Source organism: Hylaeus volcanicus, chromosome 1 (genome assembly GCF_026283585.1).
Source record: "Hylaeus volcanicus isolate JK05 chromosome 1, UHH_iyHylVolc1.0_haploid, whole genome shotgun sequence".
Lineage (NCBI taxonomy): Eukaryota > Metazoa > Arthropoda > Insecta > Hymenoptera > Colletidae > Hylaeus > Hylaeus volcanicus.
The window spans coordinates 12,723,949-12,738,675 of NC_071976.1; the positions used below are offsets into that span (position 1 = coordinate 12,723,949).

General features: G+C 39.4%; 1 protein-coding gene across 1 annotated transcript; it reads left to right on the forward strand.

Annotated features, from left to right (window-relative positions):
• Window positions 1-4,030: 4,030 nt before the first annotated feature.
• LOC128884624 (uncharacterized) lies at window positions 4,031-9,890 on the forward strand. The gene is made up of 2 exons (XM_054138122.1): window positions 4,031-4,073; window positions 9,091-9,890. Exons 1-2 carry the CDS (start codon window positions 4,031-4,033, stop codon window positions 9,888-9,890), a joined length of 843 nt encoding a protein of 280 aa, XP_053994097.1.
• Window positions 9,891-14,727: the final 4,837 nt, after the last annotated feature.

Genomic DNA, 14,727 nt, shown 5'->3' on the forward strand with positions numbered 1-14,727 from the left:
TCAATTGACGAAACTACAAACGAAATACTATCATTTTCCGTAAAAAAAGTTAATTTTTTAAGTCAGGTCCCACGTTCACATAGCTTACAAGGACACATCGCCTAGTGTCCCCCAAATTATTTAATCAAATTTTTTTCATATGTAAAGAAGGATATGTAGGACAATCTCTGCAAGTGAAAAGGCGCGGCTCTCTTTCGTTTTCGAGAAATAAATTTTTAAAAATAGCTAAATTTCGATTGACGAGTGTCAACCATATAAGAGTCGGAGGTATCGTAGAAGCAGCGTGGCGCAGTCGGTGGAGTGCTAGGTTGCGAAGTCGATTGTTTGCGCTGGAAGCGGTTCAATCCCGGTAGGAATCGCTTATTTTTTTGTTTACTTTTTCTTCCGTTTGTACCATGTTTTGTTATGGAAACTACGTTTTTATATATTAAGATTATTTTTATACAATATTGTGCAATTTTTATGTTTTTTATCGCATTGAAAAAGAAGTCAGAAAAAAGAAGGAAGAAAAAAAAAGAAAAAAAGAAAGAAAGAAAAGGAAAAAAAAGAAAGAAGAAAGAAGTTGTGCTATGTTTGTTTAATATAATTAAATTGTTATTTTCAAACTATAATGACGTAAGTTTTTATAAAAGCTTGTAGAAACTCCTTTCAACTCTTTTTCAAAGCGATAAAAAACATAAAAATTGCACAATATTGTATAAAAATAATCTTAATATATAAAAACGTAGTTTCCATAACAAAACATGGTACAAACGGAAGAAAAAGTAAACAAAAAAATAAGCGACTCCTACCGGGATTGAACCGCGTCCAGCGCAAAGCTAGAGTTTCGAAGCGACGACGAAAGTAGAAAGAAACAGTTCGATGAAGAAGGAAGAGAGACTGAGAGTCGACGCTGGCAAATGTAAGGATACGGGATCGGAATGCTAAGCGCGATTTCGACCTCAGTGAAATGGCAACAGTGTAGAGAGACACTGTTGTGAGAACGGCAACATCGCAATTGTATCGACATCACGTTAGCAGTCGTCCACAATAAGCGCCATCTCCTACCGATTGTCTGAACTAAATTTGTGACGTAACTTGCTCTGCATTATCGTAAAAATGGCGGAACTCGTCTTTGGGAATGTTTTTACGATTTTTCGCTTTTTGTTCTTATATTAGCATATTTTGGGTTGAATGAGGGCTCATTCGAAAGAGGAAGGTCCAACGAAGGGTGCTCTGGTCATCATTCGAGTCACAAAATTTAGTATTAGTAACCTAAAAATACTTCTATTCTACGGATTTGTTTTGCTCGACTTTTGTTCAAATTTGGACGCTCATATTATTAAATATCAACACACTATCGTTCTATCATGACCAGAGCACCCTTCATTGGACCTTCCTCTTTCGAATGAGCCCTCATTCGGTCCAAAATATGCTAATATAAGGACGAAAAGCGAAAAATCGCAAACCCCTTTTTAGGCCCACTTTTGCCGGTAATGTCACCTCGCTGCATTACCCGTGTCTATCCCCTTAACGGTTAACCGCGAGCAAGGACGGGACACGCGACACCTGAGCGAGCCGCCCTTGTTACGTAAAGCCAAAGTTCTTCCAATAATTCCGTGCGTGTGTGCGTGTGGGAGCACCGCCACCATCCCCAGGAGAGGACCGCCAAGGGATCTGGAATCCAGAGATCGGGGAGATTCAGGTAGAGCCCACTGGTTGGGTTTCCTTTTGTGGCGTGCGTGGGTGCGAGAGTGCGGATCTTGTGTGTGTGTCCGCGAGCGTGCTCCGGAGCACCCTTTTCTTCCGCGACAGGACCACCACCGGAGGGAACTCCGTTAGACTTCCCTCCGTCCGTTTCGCGAATCTCCCGCGTGACCTTGCGCGGTTTGAGAACGCGCCGCGTTTCGAAGGAGAGGGCCCCTTCGAAACGCGAAACCGTTAATTCCCGGCGTAATCTTTTTTCGATTGTATTTGATTCTAGGGCGGACTATTTGTTTGCGTGGCCCCCTATAGAGTTAAGTCGCGCCTGTTAGGTATTCGTTTTCTTTCCGTCGGATATTTTCTTTTTGTATCCCTTTCGGCGCGTAGTCGCCACACCCTTTCCTCAACGGTGTGTGTACCGTGGAATTCCCCCGCGTCGGTTTCGATTAAATAAAGAAATCCGATTAAACGTACGCGGATCAAAGTTTATTTCCGCCCTTTCGACCTCCCCTGAGTTTCGCTCTCCGTAGAGCAGCCGGAAGGACGAAAGTAACGGACACGTGCACTTGACACTGGCACCCAATTCTTCTAAATAAATTCGTCCGTGGGAATTGTGCGACCGAGCGTGTCGAGTAGCGGCTTTCCCGGCCGCCCACGCGAGGTACGTCACAACGTATAATGTATAATTGTTGTTTTCAAATTATACAATTAATGTACTTGTGTATACCAATGAATACTATAATACCTACACAAGACATGATGAAACAGTAGTAAGAGGTACTGTTCATGATGCGTAATACATACACTGGTGGACATAATTATAAGACACCCCGAAAAATATTGGTTTAGGTACTTAATAATGTAGTTATATTAAAATACACTTCGTCAAAAGAAAATAGTTTATTTTTTAATAACAACTTCATAAATTTTGCGCAAAATGATAAAACATTTCATGATGAAAAAGAGAATGTACAAAAGTTCTGAAAATTTATACACATTTTGAAGTACTAATAATGTGTAGAGTCTCCTTTATTTTGAACAACTTCGATCATTCGTTTCGGTAGACTTTTAAATAAATGATTTATATTCTTTTAATCTAAGTCTTCCCAATCTTTCAGAATTGCTACTTTCAAATCATTAAGACTATTATATTGTTTGCCATCTTCGTATACTCTTTTGCTCAACTGACCCCACACATTTTCTATAATATTGAAATCCGGAGACCGTGCTGGCCAATCTAAAATTGGTATATTTTGACCATGAAAATAATTTTTTACAACTTTAGCTGTATGAACAGCTGCATTGTCTTGCTGGAATATGAAATTTTCACCAGGACTCTTTCAGCATGATTCTAAATCTGCTCTTGTATTAGTTTTAAATAACCAGTAACTTTCATTCTGCCATCAATGAACTTGATTTCGGTCTTCCCATTATACCCGATGCCTGCCCATAACATCACAGATCCTCCACCATTGACGACGACTTAAAATTCTTACTCCTTTTCGTAAATCGTGGAAATAATGTTTCTAACCATCAGGTCCATTTAAATTCATTTTCTTTTCATCAGTAAAAAGCACTTTCCGCCATTTTTTTTTCCACTGTAGATGATTAAGAGCTAAAAACCAGTCGACGCTGTTTGTGTACTATCGACAAAGGTGGTTTAACAGCAAATTGTTTCTGTTTCAGATGCTGTGTCTTTTGTATAACTCTTTTTACAGTCTTTAGATACTTTTAACCCACATTCTACTAAAATTTGCCTAGGTTTGCAAGAGCTGAATTTGATGCACACCTTAAAACTGCTCTTTTATCTTTTAAGGTAAGGGATAATCGTCTTCCAGATCTCTTCTTTTTTTCGTAATTTTTTGGATTATTTAAAAAATTACTAATTACACACCCACTTCTTTTCATTTTTAGTAACATTTGTTTTAAATTCTCTCCTTTTGCTCTTCTTTGAAAGATTTTTCTTTTTTCCTCTTCAGTTAGAACTTTACCACGTGGCATGATTTTAGTTTTAATGTTTTTCTATTTTATACTAACAAAATCACTATAATAGAGAATTCACAGTACGAAACACACGAATACATTTAGATTCAACGACTGTCTGTAGTCGACTAATATTAATGTCATAATTTTGTCCTACAGGAGAAACCCAACATTACAATTCTTGGAAATGGTTCCACGCTTTGTGTTTGTTTACATTGTGATGGAGTGCACGAATAGTACTCTTTCATCCCATCATCATTTACGCTACGTATACAAGCTTATACATATTTTTTTTTTAAATAAATGGAGTGTCGTATAATTATGTCCATCAGTGTATGCGTAGCGCGTAATACCCTGGGGTTGCATGTCAGTGGGTACAGATCAACAGGTGACTGGTATTGGGACAGGTAAGTTACTCTTATCATTGTGCTCACGTTGTTCCCACTGCGTTTGGCCGACGCGACAAACTGAAAACAAAGCAGAAAACTGAAGCAGAAATAGATGTTATTTCGCATTCTTCCGAGTAAATGTTAATTAAATATGTTAATATTTACCTCACTCTTTGTAAAAATTTCGTCCGCTGTTCTGCATGTGGTTTTTTTGGGAGGTGGAAATGGTTTTACGCACGGAGTGTGGGACTCGACCTGGCAGTGTTTGCATGTAATACCCACTAAAACCACCCCCGTTGAAAGTTTATTCCACATTATACAAAGCAATCTAATACTACAAATCTGTTCAACATAATTGAATATGCAAAAACAAATTATTGAGTATTTAATCGCTGGATAACGTTCTTCTTCGTTTAGCAGCTTGTTGTGATTCAACGATACATCGTGGTTCGCGAATAGGCATATACAGTGGGTGTAGAAAGTATTCGTACACCGATCAATTTCCAAAAAAGCTATGTGAAATTGTCATTTATTAACTTTTTTTTTTATTTTGTATAAGTGAGAAATCAACAAGAAAAAACAATAAATCGATAGAAATACAGAAGCAATAAGTATCGTACAAGTGTTCAATTTATAAAACTTCATTTAAAAATAAACGAAATTTACATGAATTTATAAATAATTAATACTTCGTGGGATTTCCTTTTGATTTTATATTTATTACAACTCTTCTAGGCATTAAATTAACTATCATAAATGTCGATGTTATTCGAGATAGGGTCTTCTTTCATTCCTTTATTAGAGGATTTTTTAAGTCGTTTTTACTGGAAATTTAATGTTTTCTAATTCCCACGAAGCAATAAACTGATATGCTTATGTTACAAATTCTACAGATACAGATTGAAAAGATACAGGCGATTCAAATTAGGTGGGGCCAGCTTCACACTTTGCAAAATTTTCAATCGCGTGTAGCTTTTGAACTAAAGAGGGGCAAACGAAAATTCCAATTGATCATTCCTGAGCAAACGATGAGCAAACGTATGCAAAAAGAAAAATTTGAGTTTTTCATATAGATGGGGCCAGCTTCACACGGGTTCTACACCCACTGTATATCTTGCAACTCGACTATCTATTATTTATGGAACCAAGCATTCTTCGTAAACTCGTTTTAGCAACGGTAACATTTTCACGTACCAAAATGTGTCGTCGCGTTCAACAATTGTATACTTGATTCCCAAGGGCGTCCAAACTGCAAAAATGCTATATTTTCTTTCAGTTACATGCAGTTGCCCTTGTATTTGGAAATACTACTCATGCCTTTCGTTCAAACGATTATCATCGTTTTCAGCAAAAACTCGATAACAACCTACGCCTGTCTTTGCAATCGCTTCATCAGGAGAGATGTTCCGCGCTGCATATAGGCATTTTATTTCGTCGATAGTGTCGTCACCAACAATGCCGTCAGACGTCGCGCCCAAATACAAGAATTCTGTATCAATAAACTTCAAAAAAGTAAAAAAATTACGCCAAGTACATGAAAAAGTGGAGGACTCAAGGAGTTATCATTGAAAAATAGAAGATCCCCATAAAAAACTACAAGAAAATAGAAAAAGATGTGGAATCGAAATAAGCTACCAGATGATTTGTCTAGATTTCCGCGACCTGGAAGTCAAATGCTTGGCGTGGCCAGGCAAGGTCAAGGTGTCGATGAATAAGAATTATTTTAAAACGCAAAATAATGAAAGTGTACTCATAATATTGTCAGAGTTTTTAATTGACAAATTATCTGAAAGTCTGTGAGAGAGAAAGTATGGGTATTGATGATCTAAGAATGCCTTGCCTGGCCACGTCAAGCATTTGACTTCCAGGCCGCGGAAATGTAGGCAAATCATCTGGCAGCTTATTTCGAATCCCCATCTTTTTCTATTTTCTTGTAGTTTTTTATGGGGATCTTCTCTTTTTACATAAAAAGTCTAAATTAAAAACACTTTAGTGGTATGGATCTATTCTGTATGAATGAAGGTACCTGACAATTCAGATTTTGACAACTTACCTTGTAATCAAGATCGATCAACACTTTACAACACTGGCTGCAATTTGTTATTAAACCCTACATAAAAAGTCTAAATTGAAAACATTTTGCTGATATAAATATAATTAATAATACAATAGTGTAAAAACTTTTGACACTTAGCAGGTTATGAATGATGACATCTATTTCGACTCGCAACGCTCGATGGCCGACGAGCCCTGCCGAACCGAATGATTCCGAGAGTAGACGAACGATACTCGGCTTTTGCTTAGCTCCTATTGGCTAAGGGTTGACGATGGGAAAATCATACGAAAAATACCGTTTCTGACAGATTCATGACATGATATTACGATATCGCAGTTGTACGTGGACCGATTTGATTGATTTTGGTTTTATTCGAAAGCTTATATGCGGGTTACATGAGAAAAATGCCTTTAAATTTAGAAAATATTGCAGGCGTGTTAAGATATTCATGAAAGAAATGTCAGGTTAGGTTAGAATGGACCATCTCTCCTGTAAAAGATACGTGGTAGCTCCAACGCCATATATACGCGGTGACGGATAATGTTTCATGTACTTGGCGCCGAGACGCTACCGCGTCTCTAGATAACCCACAGTCAGATATTTCGCCTGCAATTGCTCGCGTGCCAAAATTTCTTTCTCTTTACCCCACTCAACAGCGGTTGTTTTTGTTAGTTTTATTGGGTATATTCAAAATAAAACTTCCTTATGAAAAACAATTCGTATATTTGTGAAACCAAAAACTCTTTTTACACCGGTCATCTCCACAATCCGCGATACAGTTCGTGCCAAAAGAAAAAAATGGAATCCCCGTCACCCGAACATAAAGAAAAAAATGGCTGTAGATAGGCGACGTTAAGGCGCAAAATAAAAATAATTCTTACACGGCCTCTGCCTCCGAAATATCAACGTTGCATTTGAGAAACCTTTAAGGGTGCGCAGGAGCCAGAGCCAAACTCCGAGTTGACTTCAGCGACAGTTGCGGTAAAGTAGGAAACTCCAGGACAAGGACAGTTTAATTCTGGTTTTAATATATATTCGTTACACTTTGGCGGGTGCGACTCCAAGGTCTGATTTTACAATTCCGGCCTTAAAACTTTATAAACAATAAAAGTACGTTTGCTATCTTCATTTTATTGTTTATAAAGTTTTAAGGCCGAAATTGCAAAATCAGGCCTTGGAGTCGCATCCGCCAAAGTGTAACGAATATATTAAACTATGATTATTAAAAAATATTGGTTGTTTGCTTCAATATCCTGGAAAAAAATCATGCTAGCCTAATCGCCCTGTCCTCGTCTCTCCTGCAATTGTTGTATCGCCCCCTCTGTCTTTGTCCCGGAGTTTCCTACTTTTTCCGCAACTATCGCTGAAGTCAACTCGAAGTTTGGCTCTGGGTCCTGCGCACCCTTAAATGTATTCAACAGTTTTAAGTCGAGGGGATAGAGAATATTTTTTACGAGATTTGGGCACGAAGTTGTCTCTCTTCTGCAACATATGTTGCCAAAATTCGATACAGTTAGCAGCTTCTGACGTACGTTGCACCACTGCTGGTTTTTATATTGCCCCCGAGTGATGTACTCTAGTTCATCTCGAGTCTGCTGTTGAACTCGCAACTTTTCATAATGCTCGTATTTTAACTGTTCGTTAATATTCACAGCCATGTCTGGCCGCTCAGCATTCGGCCCGTAGTCTTTATTAGCTTTACCACTATGGCCAGAATACTTCGATCTACGAACAATTAAACCCAATTCTTGAGCTTTACGCAGATGTTTATTACGTTTGCCACGTTGAACAATATTTTCTTGTTCGAATAATGTCGCACGTGCCGGCGGTTCTTTACCACGGTGTAAAGGGTCGCACAGATTACTCTGACGTGACGTGATCCCGCGTCATAAGACGCGTGATATGAAAATCTAACATAGGGTTTTGCATGGCGACGTTCACATTACTCTGACGTGCCGTGGGCTGATGCTATCTGACGAAATATGCGTTCTGACGCGTCAGGAGCACATCAAAACTACTACATTTTTCGTAAGCGTTGGAAGGCGTCAGAAGACTCGGGTGTTTTCTAGGAAGCTGTTTTCCATTTTTAAGAGATAAACTAATTTAAAAAACAAAAACTACACTAAAAAGTATAAAATAATTTTTAGTTCATTTATATAAATTTATATGACCAATAATTTATATGAGTAGCTCTAGATATAATTGCTTATAAAAGTATGAGAAAATTCAGTGAAAAGTATGAAATAACTTCTATTTAAACTGCATTCTTGTCAGCTTTTCATGCATTTGATTAGATATAAAATGCAGCATATTAAATACAAAAACATAATTTTTCTTGTACTTGAAATGATTAAACATATTGAAATAATAAATAAAATTATTAAATCTAATCTTAAGGAATTTTAATAAGAAAAATTATTAGTATTATTATTGTTATGCACGATCTTTATTTGTACTGTAAAAAAATGTTTAATATCGTTATTAAACGTTATTAAATCTCGCACGGCTAGGTTGGTTGTTGACAAACTGGACAACTACACGTCTAAAGTAGTTAACATTGAAATTTTATTGATACGTTTGGCCTGCGGTCGAGAAAAGGTTATTTTTGAGATTTAAGGTATTTCGAGTCTTTCGCGTTGAATGGTTTTTAGAATCTCTAATACCCGTTTCAACCTCAATAACCGAAGTGCCATAAACTCAGAATTATCGAAGGATTCATTATTTCTGACAACTTCTCATGTCTGACATGGGCCCACGTAGCCTGACGTCAGCCCACGGTGTCTGACGTGACGTGTTCCCACGTCACGTCACGTCACGTCACGTCAGAATAACCTGTGCGACCTTTAAGAAAGATAGGTGGACCGACTACGCTACCTCCACCACAAAATTGCTGTGGTTTTCTTAAAGAAAAAGTTACTTGTCCCTCTTGCAGAGGGTATTAGTGTAACATGTAAACAATATCACGTTTAAACTCTACAGCACCAAACACCGAATTCAACCACATTATCACACAAAAGTACCCTAATCACACCATTATCTACATAGATGAATCCAAAATTCCAGATGCACCCTCGCTAGGAGCCTCATGCGTGACTCCTTCGTTACATCACATACAAACGCTGAGTCTCAACAACTTGGCTTCCATCTTTACAGCAGAAAGCGCTGCCTTAGACATGGCACTGGACCTAATCATCTCCAAGAACTGCTTAAAGACTTTGATCTGCACATACTCGCTATCTGTCCTTCAAGCCATAAATGGAAAAACTTTCAACAAATATGCTAATCAATACATTATTGAAATCAAAAAGAAACTATTTCAGTTAACACACAATTCATCATCAAGCCATACAATCACCATTATGTGGATACCCTCTCACGTAGGCATCACAGGAAACGAAGCAGCCGATACAGCTGCCAAAGAGGCAACAAATAGTACCTCAAATACAGAAGACAATCTCCCACTCCCAGATGCACTCAGCCATCTAAGGGAGGAAATATGGCAACACACTCTTCAGAAATGGATGACGGACTCAGCTACTAAAGGAACAATCTACTTCAACACATTTTTCGAACCAGTCAAAACTCCCGGGTTCCAAAAACACAGACTACCCAGATTCATCACTTCCTGGGTCACACGCTACAGATCTAACCATTACAACCTAGCAGCGTCCTTGGCAAGGACAGGAATTCCCAAGGACAGTAAATGCTGGTGCGGCCATCCTGAACAAATGTTCAATCACTGTGACGTACCTTGCGTGGACGGTCGGGAAAGTCACTAATCGAATTGGTCGTCAGTGCCAAGTGAACGTGTCCGTTCCCTTCGTTCTTCCGGCTGCTCTACGGAAAGCGAAACTCAGGGGAGGTCGAAAGGGGAAATAAACTTCGATCCGCGTATGTTTAATCGAATTTCTTTATTTAGTCGAAACCGACGCGGGGGAAGTCCGCAGTACACACACCGTTGAGGAAACGGTGTGGCGACTACGCGCTGAAAAGGATACGCGGCGGGGAATTCCCGATACAAAGGAAGGTATTCGACGGAAAGAAAACGAATACGTTACCGGCGCGACTTAACTCTATAGGGGGCCTCGCAAACAAATAGTCCGCCCTAGAATTAAATACAATCGAAAAGATTATACCGGGAATTAACGGGGCCCTCTCCTTCGAAACGCGGCGCGTTCTCAAACCGAGTAAGGTCACGCGGGAGATTCGCGAAACCGACGGAGGGAAGTCTAACGGATTTCACCTTCAGGGGTGGTCCTGTCGCGGACGAAAAGGGTGCTCCGGAGCACGCTCGCAGACACACACGCTCGATCCGCACTCTCGCACCCACGCTCGCGACAAAGGGAAACCCAACCAGTGGGCCCTACCTGAACTGGGTTGACTTCGGGTCCCAAAATCGCCTTGGTCGCCCTCGTCGGCTTAAAGTAAAGGCTCACCCACACACTCGCGAAACCACGAAAGAGAGACTACTCACACCTACTATTTTGCTAAAGGCGAAAAAGGGGCCCTCGCTCGCGTATTCAGATCCGTTCGGTTCGCCGTCAAACCGTTAATTAATTCTCTAAATCGATCGCGCATCGATCGACGCGCTCTTCTCGCCGCCGGCTCGCGGCTCTTCCCACCCCGAAGCTGTAGGGGCTCCTCACGGTGTGCCACCACCATGGCATCTTCAGGCATTCCCTCGTGGCAGCGTCCCTTCCCGAGGGTGGTGGCTACACCGCAGTCATGGGGTGGAGGACACCGCGACAGGCGACTTGCCGCGCTCCCGCGAAGACGCGGCGAGGGGTCCCTAATGTCCGCGGTCCACTCATCCCTCCACTCTCACGGACCACTTTCGGACTGGGGTGTCCGGCGAGGAGAGAGCGAGGCCCTTCTGGGGGTCAGGGTGCTTTCGTAACGGGCAGAAAAAGTCTGCCCCATCACACCACATATTATGGGACTGTCCCAAATACTTGAATACCAGACAATAAATGATCACCTCGCTGGCTCAACACGGATGGAAACCTCCATACTCCATAGAACCTTTTCTCCAAGGACCCAATATCACAGCAGTGAAAATAATAACTATGTTTCTACAAACCAACAACCTTAACATATAATCGTTACCAAAATCGAAATCACTTTACCCATCAGCTCACAACTCCAACAAACACATACTATACCTACACACCCACAACTCTACTTTCCAATACTCTATTTGTAACCATATTGTAATGTAAAATGTAAATGAAAATGTAATATACTTTAATTGTAATTGTCAGCTTATGGATCATTATTGTGTCCAAAGCTTAATAAATAACAAAAAAAAAATATCACGTTTACTTCCTTATGTTCTGCATCCTTTACTATGTTGCAGGATATACCTGCAGAAAAATGCCCAAAATAACGAAGTGTGAGGCATGCAGAAGTGCATTTATTTCTCGATATGAGAATACCCTTTCGAATTGCCCGGAAACCAAATTAATTACTGTAAAGTCGCGGGGTGGGCTGATTAACCCCAATATAAATTTAGTAAAAATGTTTAAGAAAATTGAAATCTCATTTAAAAATCATTTAAATTGTACTGTGGGATCGGAAGGATTGATAGGTCGAACACTTGAGTAATTCCGTTGATTCCGTTCCTCACAGTTTTATTATGGAATATTACGGACAGCGATTCGACCCGTGCTGAAGACTGAAACGGACTGTCTTGTCGCACCCGCCCATCGTCTCTTAAAAAGGGCATTCGGCAAGAAAGAAAGAAAATTATATAGAAAAGGAAGATAGAGGAAAAGGAGAAAATTAGGAAAGTTTGTAGTAAGGATAGCGGAAGAAGATCATAAATAAATTAGCGTCAGCTCTCAGGCCCCAGCGAAACCTTGAAAGGGACACGGTGAATTAGAGACGATGACAACGGGGCTCTTCGCCTCGCACGGGTCTGGTCGCCAAATGTGCACGAAATACAAAACAGTAGAAAGTTCTACTGAGAAAGGCGTATGTGGCCCTTTGGTCGCCACAGTACAAATGTATATAAATTGGTGATTAATGACATAAAAGCAGAGAAATTTTCTTTCCCATGTATAAACCATAAAGAATACACTGTTGCTTACTACATACACTACTATTTAACTTTAAAAATGCGACAAGTAGCAAGAATAAAAAATAGAGAACATTCTACGAGCAAAGAAAAAAAGAAAGCAGCCAAACTATATAACAAATAAATAAATTTTTGTATAATTGAAACAAAGTCTTAATGTGTGTTTATTATAATATTATCCTAAGTATAATTTATCCTCATAAAATAAGCATTTTACACAACGATAAATATGTGTTTAGTCGTTAACCGACATTAAACGAAAACTATTAAGGACAATACGGTAAGAATCCCGAAAAGAGCGGAGGAACGCTGGGGAATATGTAAGGAGTGGGAGTAGCCTCCAGAAGAACTTATAGAGGTGGCAGAACCGGAGCAAAGACTAATTAGTGTAGAGCAAATGAAGAGAAGAACGAGGACAGAAAAAGATATTGAACTAACAAATACAGGAAATATACTGGTGAAATTCGAAGGAGAATCCTTACCCACAAGAATTAGTACGGAGGCGCTCTGTATGTAAACATTGTGCCATATGTAAGAAGCGTAAGGCAATGCTACAACTGCTTGCAGGCTTCTGCCGGCTAGACAAAAAGAAATGTTTCGTGTGTGGCGAAGAATATCATGGGGAATGTTACAAACTTCCTAAATGCGCTAACTGTGGGGATGAGCATGGGGGATACAATCCCACTAAATAGGAATTGTATATTATGGAACGTGGAGGTAGCTATTAACAAACTTATGGCTTATAAAAATCTAAATTTCATTGAAGCAAGAGACAGGCAAAACTAGAACTGGGCTTGGTGGATGCTTATAAAAAAAATCAGGAAGATCAGGCTATACGTTGAATGACACAAACTTTCCCAGATTGTGAGAACATGCCCGGAGAAGAAAGCAAATAGAGAAGTGGGAAGACCAACCAGTACATATAAGAACATCCTATTGGAACAGCAAAGGGAAGACGAAAAACACACATATTAAGACTAGGAACAGATTTGGAGCATTATCGCCAATCCAAGGAGAATACCTTCATCCTACAGTCACAAGCGGAAGAAGACGAACGGAATAAAGAAAAAGAAAACAAACATCCTAGACAGCTAGGTAAAGGAAAGGAGAAAATATCGGAGGAGGACATAAACTTGTTACTAGATTGGATTAAACAAGAGAAGCTCGAAGATCTAGTGATCGACAAGATCAACAGGAACAGGCGAATAAACCATCCAAAAAGAATTGACATTCACGATGAAGGATATAACCCAATAAAAAATAAGAGTGCGTTCCCACCTAGGAGGTATGGCAGAGACATAGAAGAAAGGAACACATACCATCTACCCAAACACGCGCCACAAAGAATGAAAAACCAGGAAGAGGAGGACTTTACATTTGTCAAACCAAACAAGGGTAACAATAACGAAAGGTACGGTAGAACGTACAGCAGGAGAAATATCACAAAAGATAATATAAGAAAAACCAGGGACAATGAACACAAGGACCTCAAAGGCGATAATAGGAATATGGAGGGAAGACATGAAAGAGAAGAAAAAACAGTAGCGGAAATCCACCATTCCAACCAAATCGAATGGATGTCAGATGAGGAATGGGACAACGTCGGCAACTCAAGAGAAACGAAGACAAACAGCTCAACAATGGAAATAGAAATGGAGAAGGAAGGAGTAGAAGCAGAAGACATAGGGACAATAGCTCCGACAGATATTCCAATTGGTGATATGGAGCTCGGAGCGGAAGAAATAATAGAACACATAGGAGATAATGAAGCAGAAGAGCGTGGAGAGGAAAGGGACAAGGACAAGGAAATCAGAGACCAAGGATCCAACGAAGAAATAATCGAAGGAGGAAGGTAAGCGGTTGCTTCATAACTAGAGTAGGAAAGGAGGAAGGAATAACTAGGTGACTTCCCTACTCCTTACCAATAGTAGTAATACAGCACTATCAATAGTACAAGTAGGTAAATAATTGTTCGGGAGGAAAAACATAATTGAATCAGAAAGGTAATACATAATATATAAGGGAACACGTAAAAGTCAGACAAAGTAAAATATAAATAGATCAAACAAAGATAAGAAAACAGAAATATACATATCAATATTTATATAATTATATTGCAAATATTCACAGGGTAACATATGCAATAGTATAAAGGTAGGATTCTGGAATGCTAGGAGTCTGAGATGCAAAATACCTCACCTTATGAATATAATAGACGAATATGATGTTATGTGTATAAAAGAAACATGGACGGATAAATGGAAATATGATTTCATGAAAGGGTATAAAGCATGGCATAATAAAATTGATATTCATGCGGGGACAAAAAACAAAAATGGTATACCGAGGACAGGCCTAGCAATAATATATAAAGACAATATTAATCTGGTAAATATAAAAGAGCAACATACAGCTGACCACTATGAATTTATAAAATTCGAGATCAGGAACAATATAGGTACATGCGTAATAGATGTCAATTTTTTACACAGGAACCCTAGATATAATAGTAGCGTGAAAATGGGGAGAGAAATATTTAA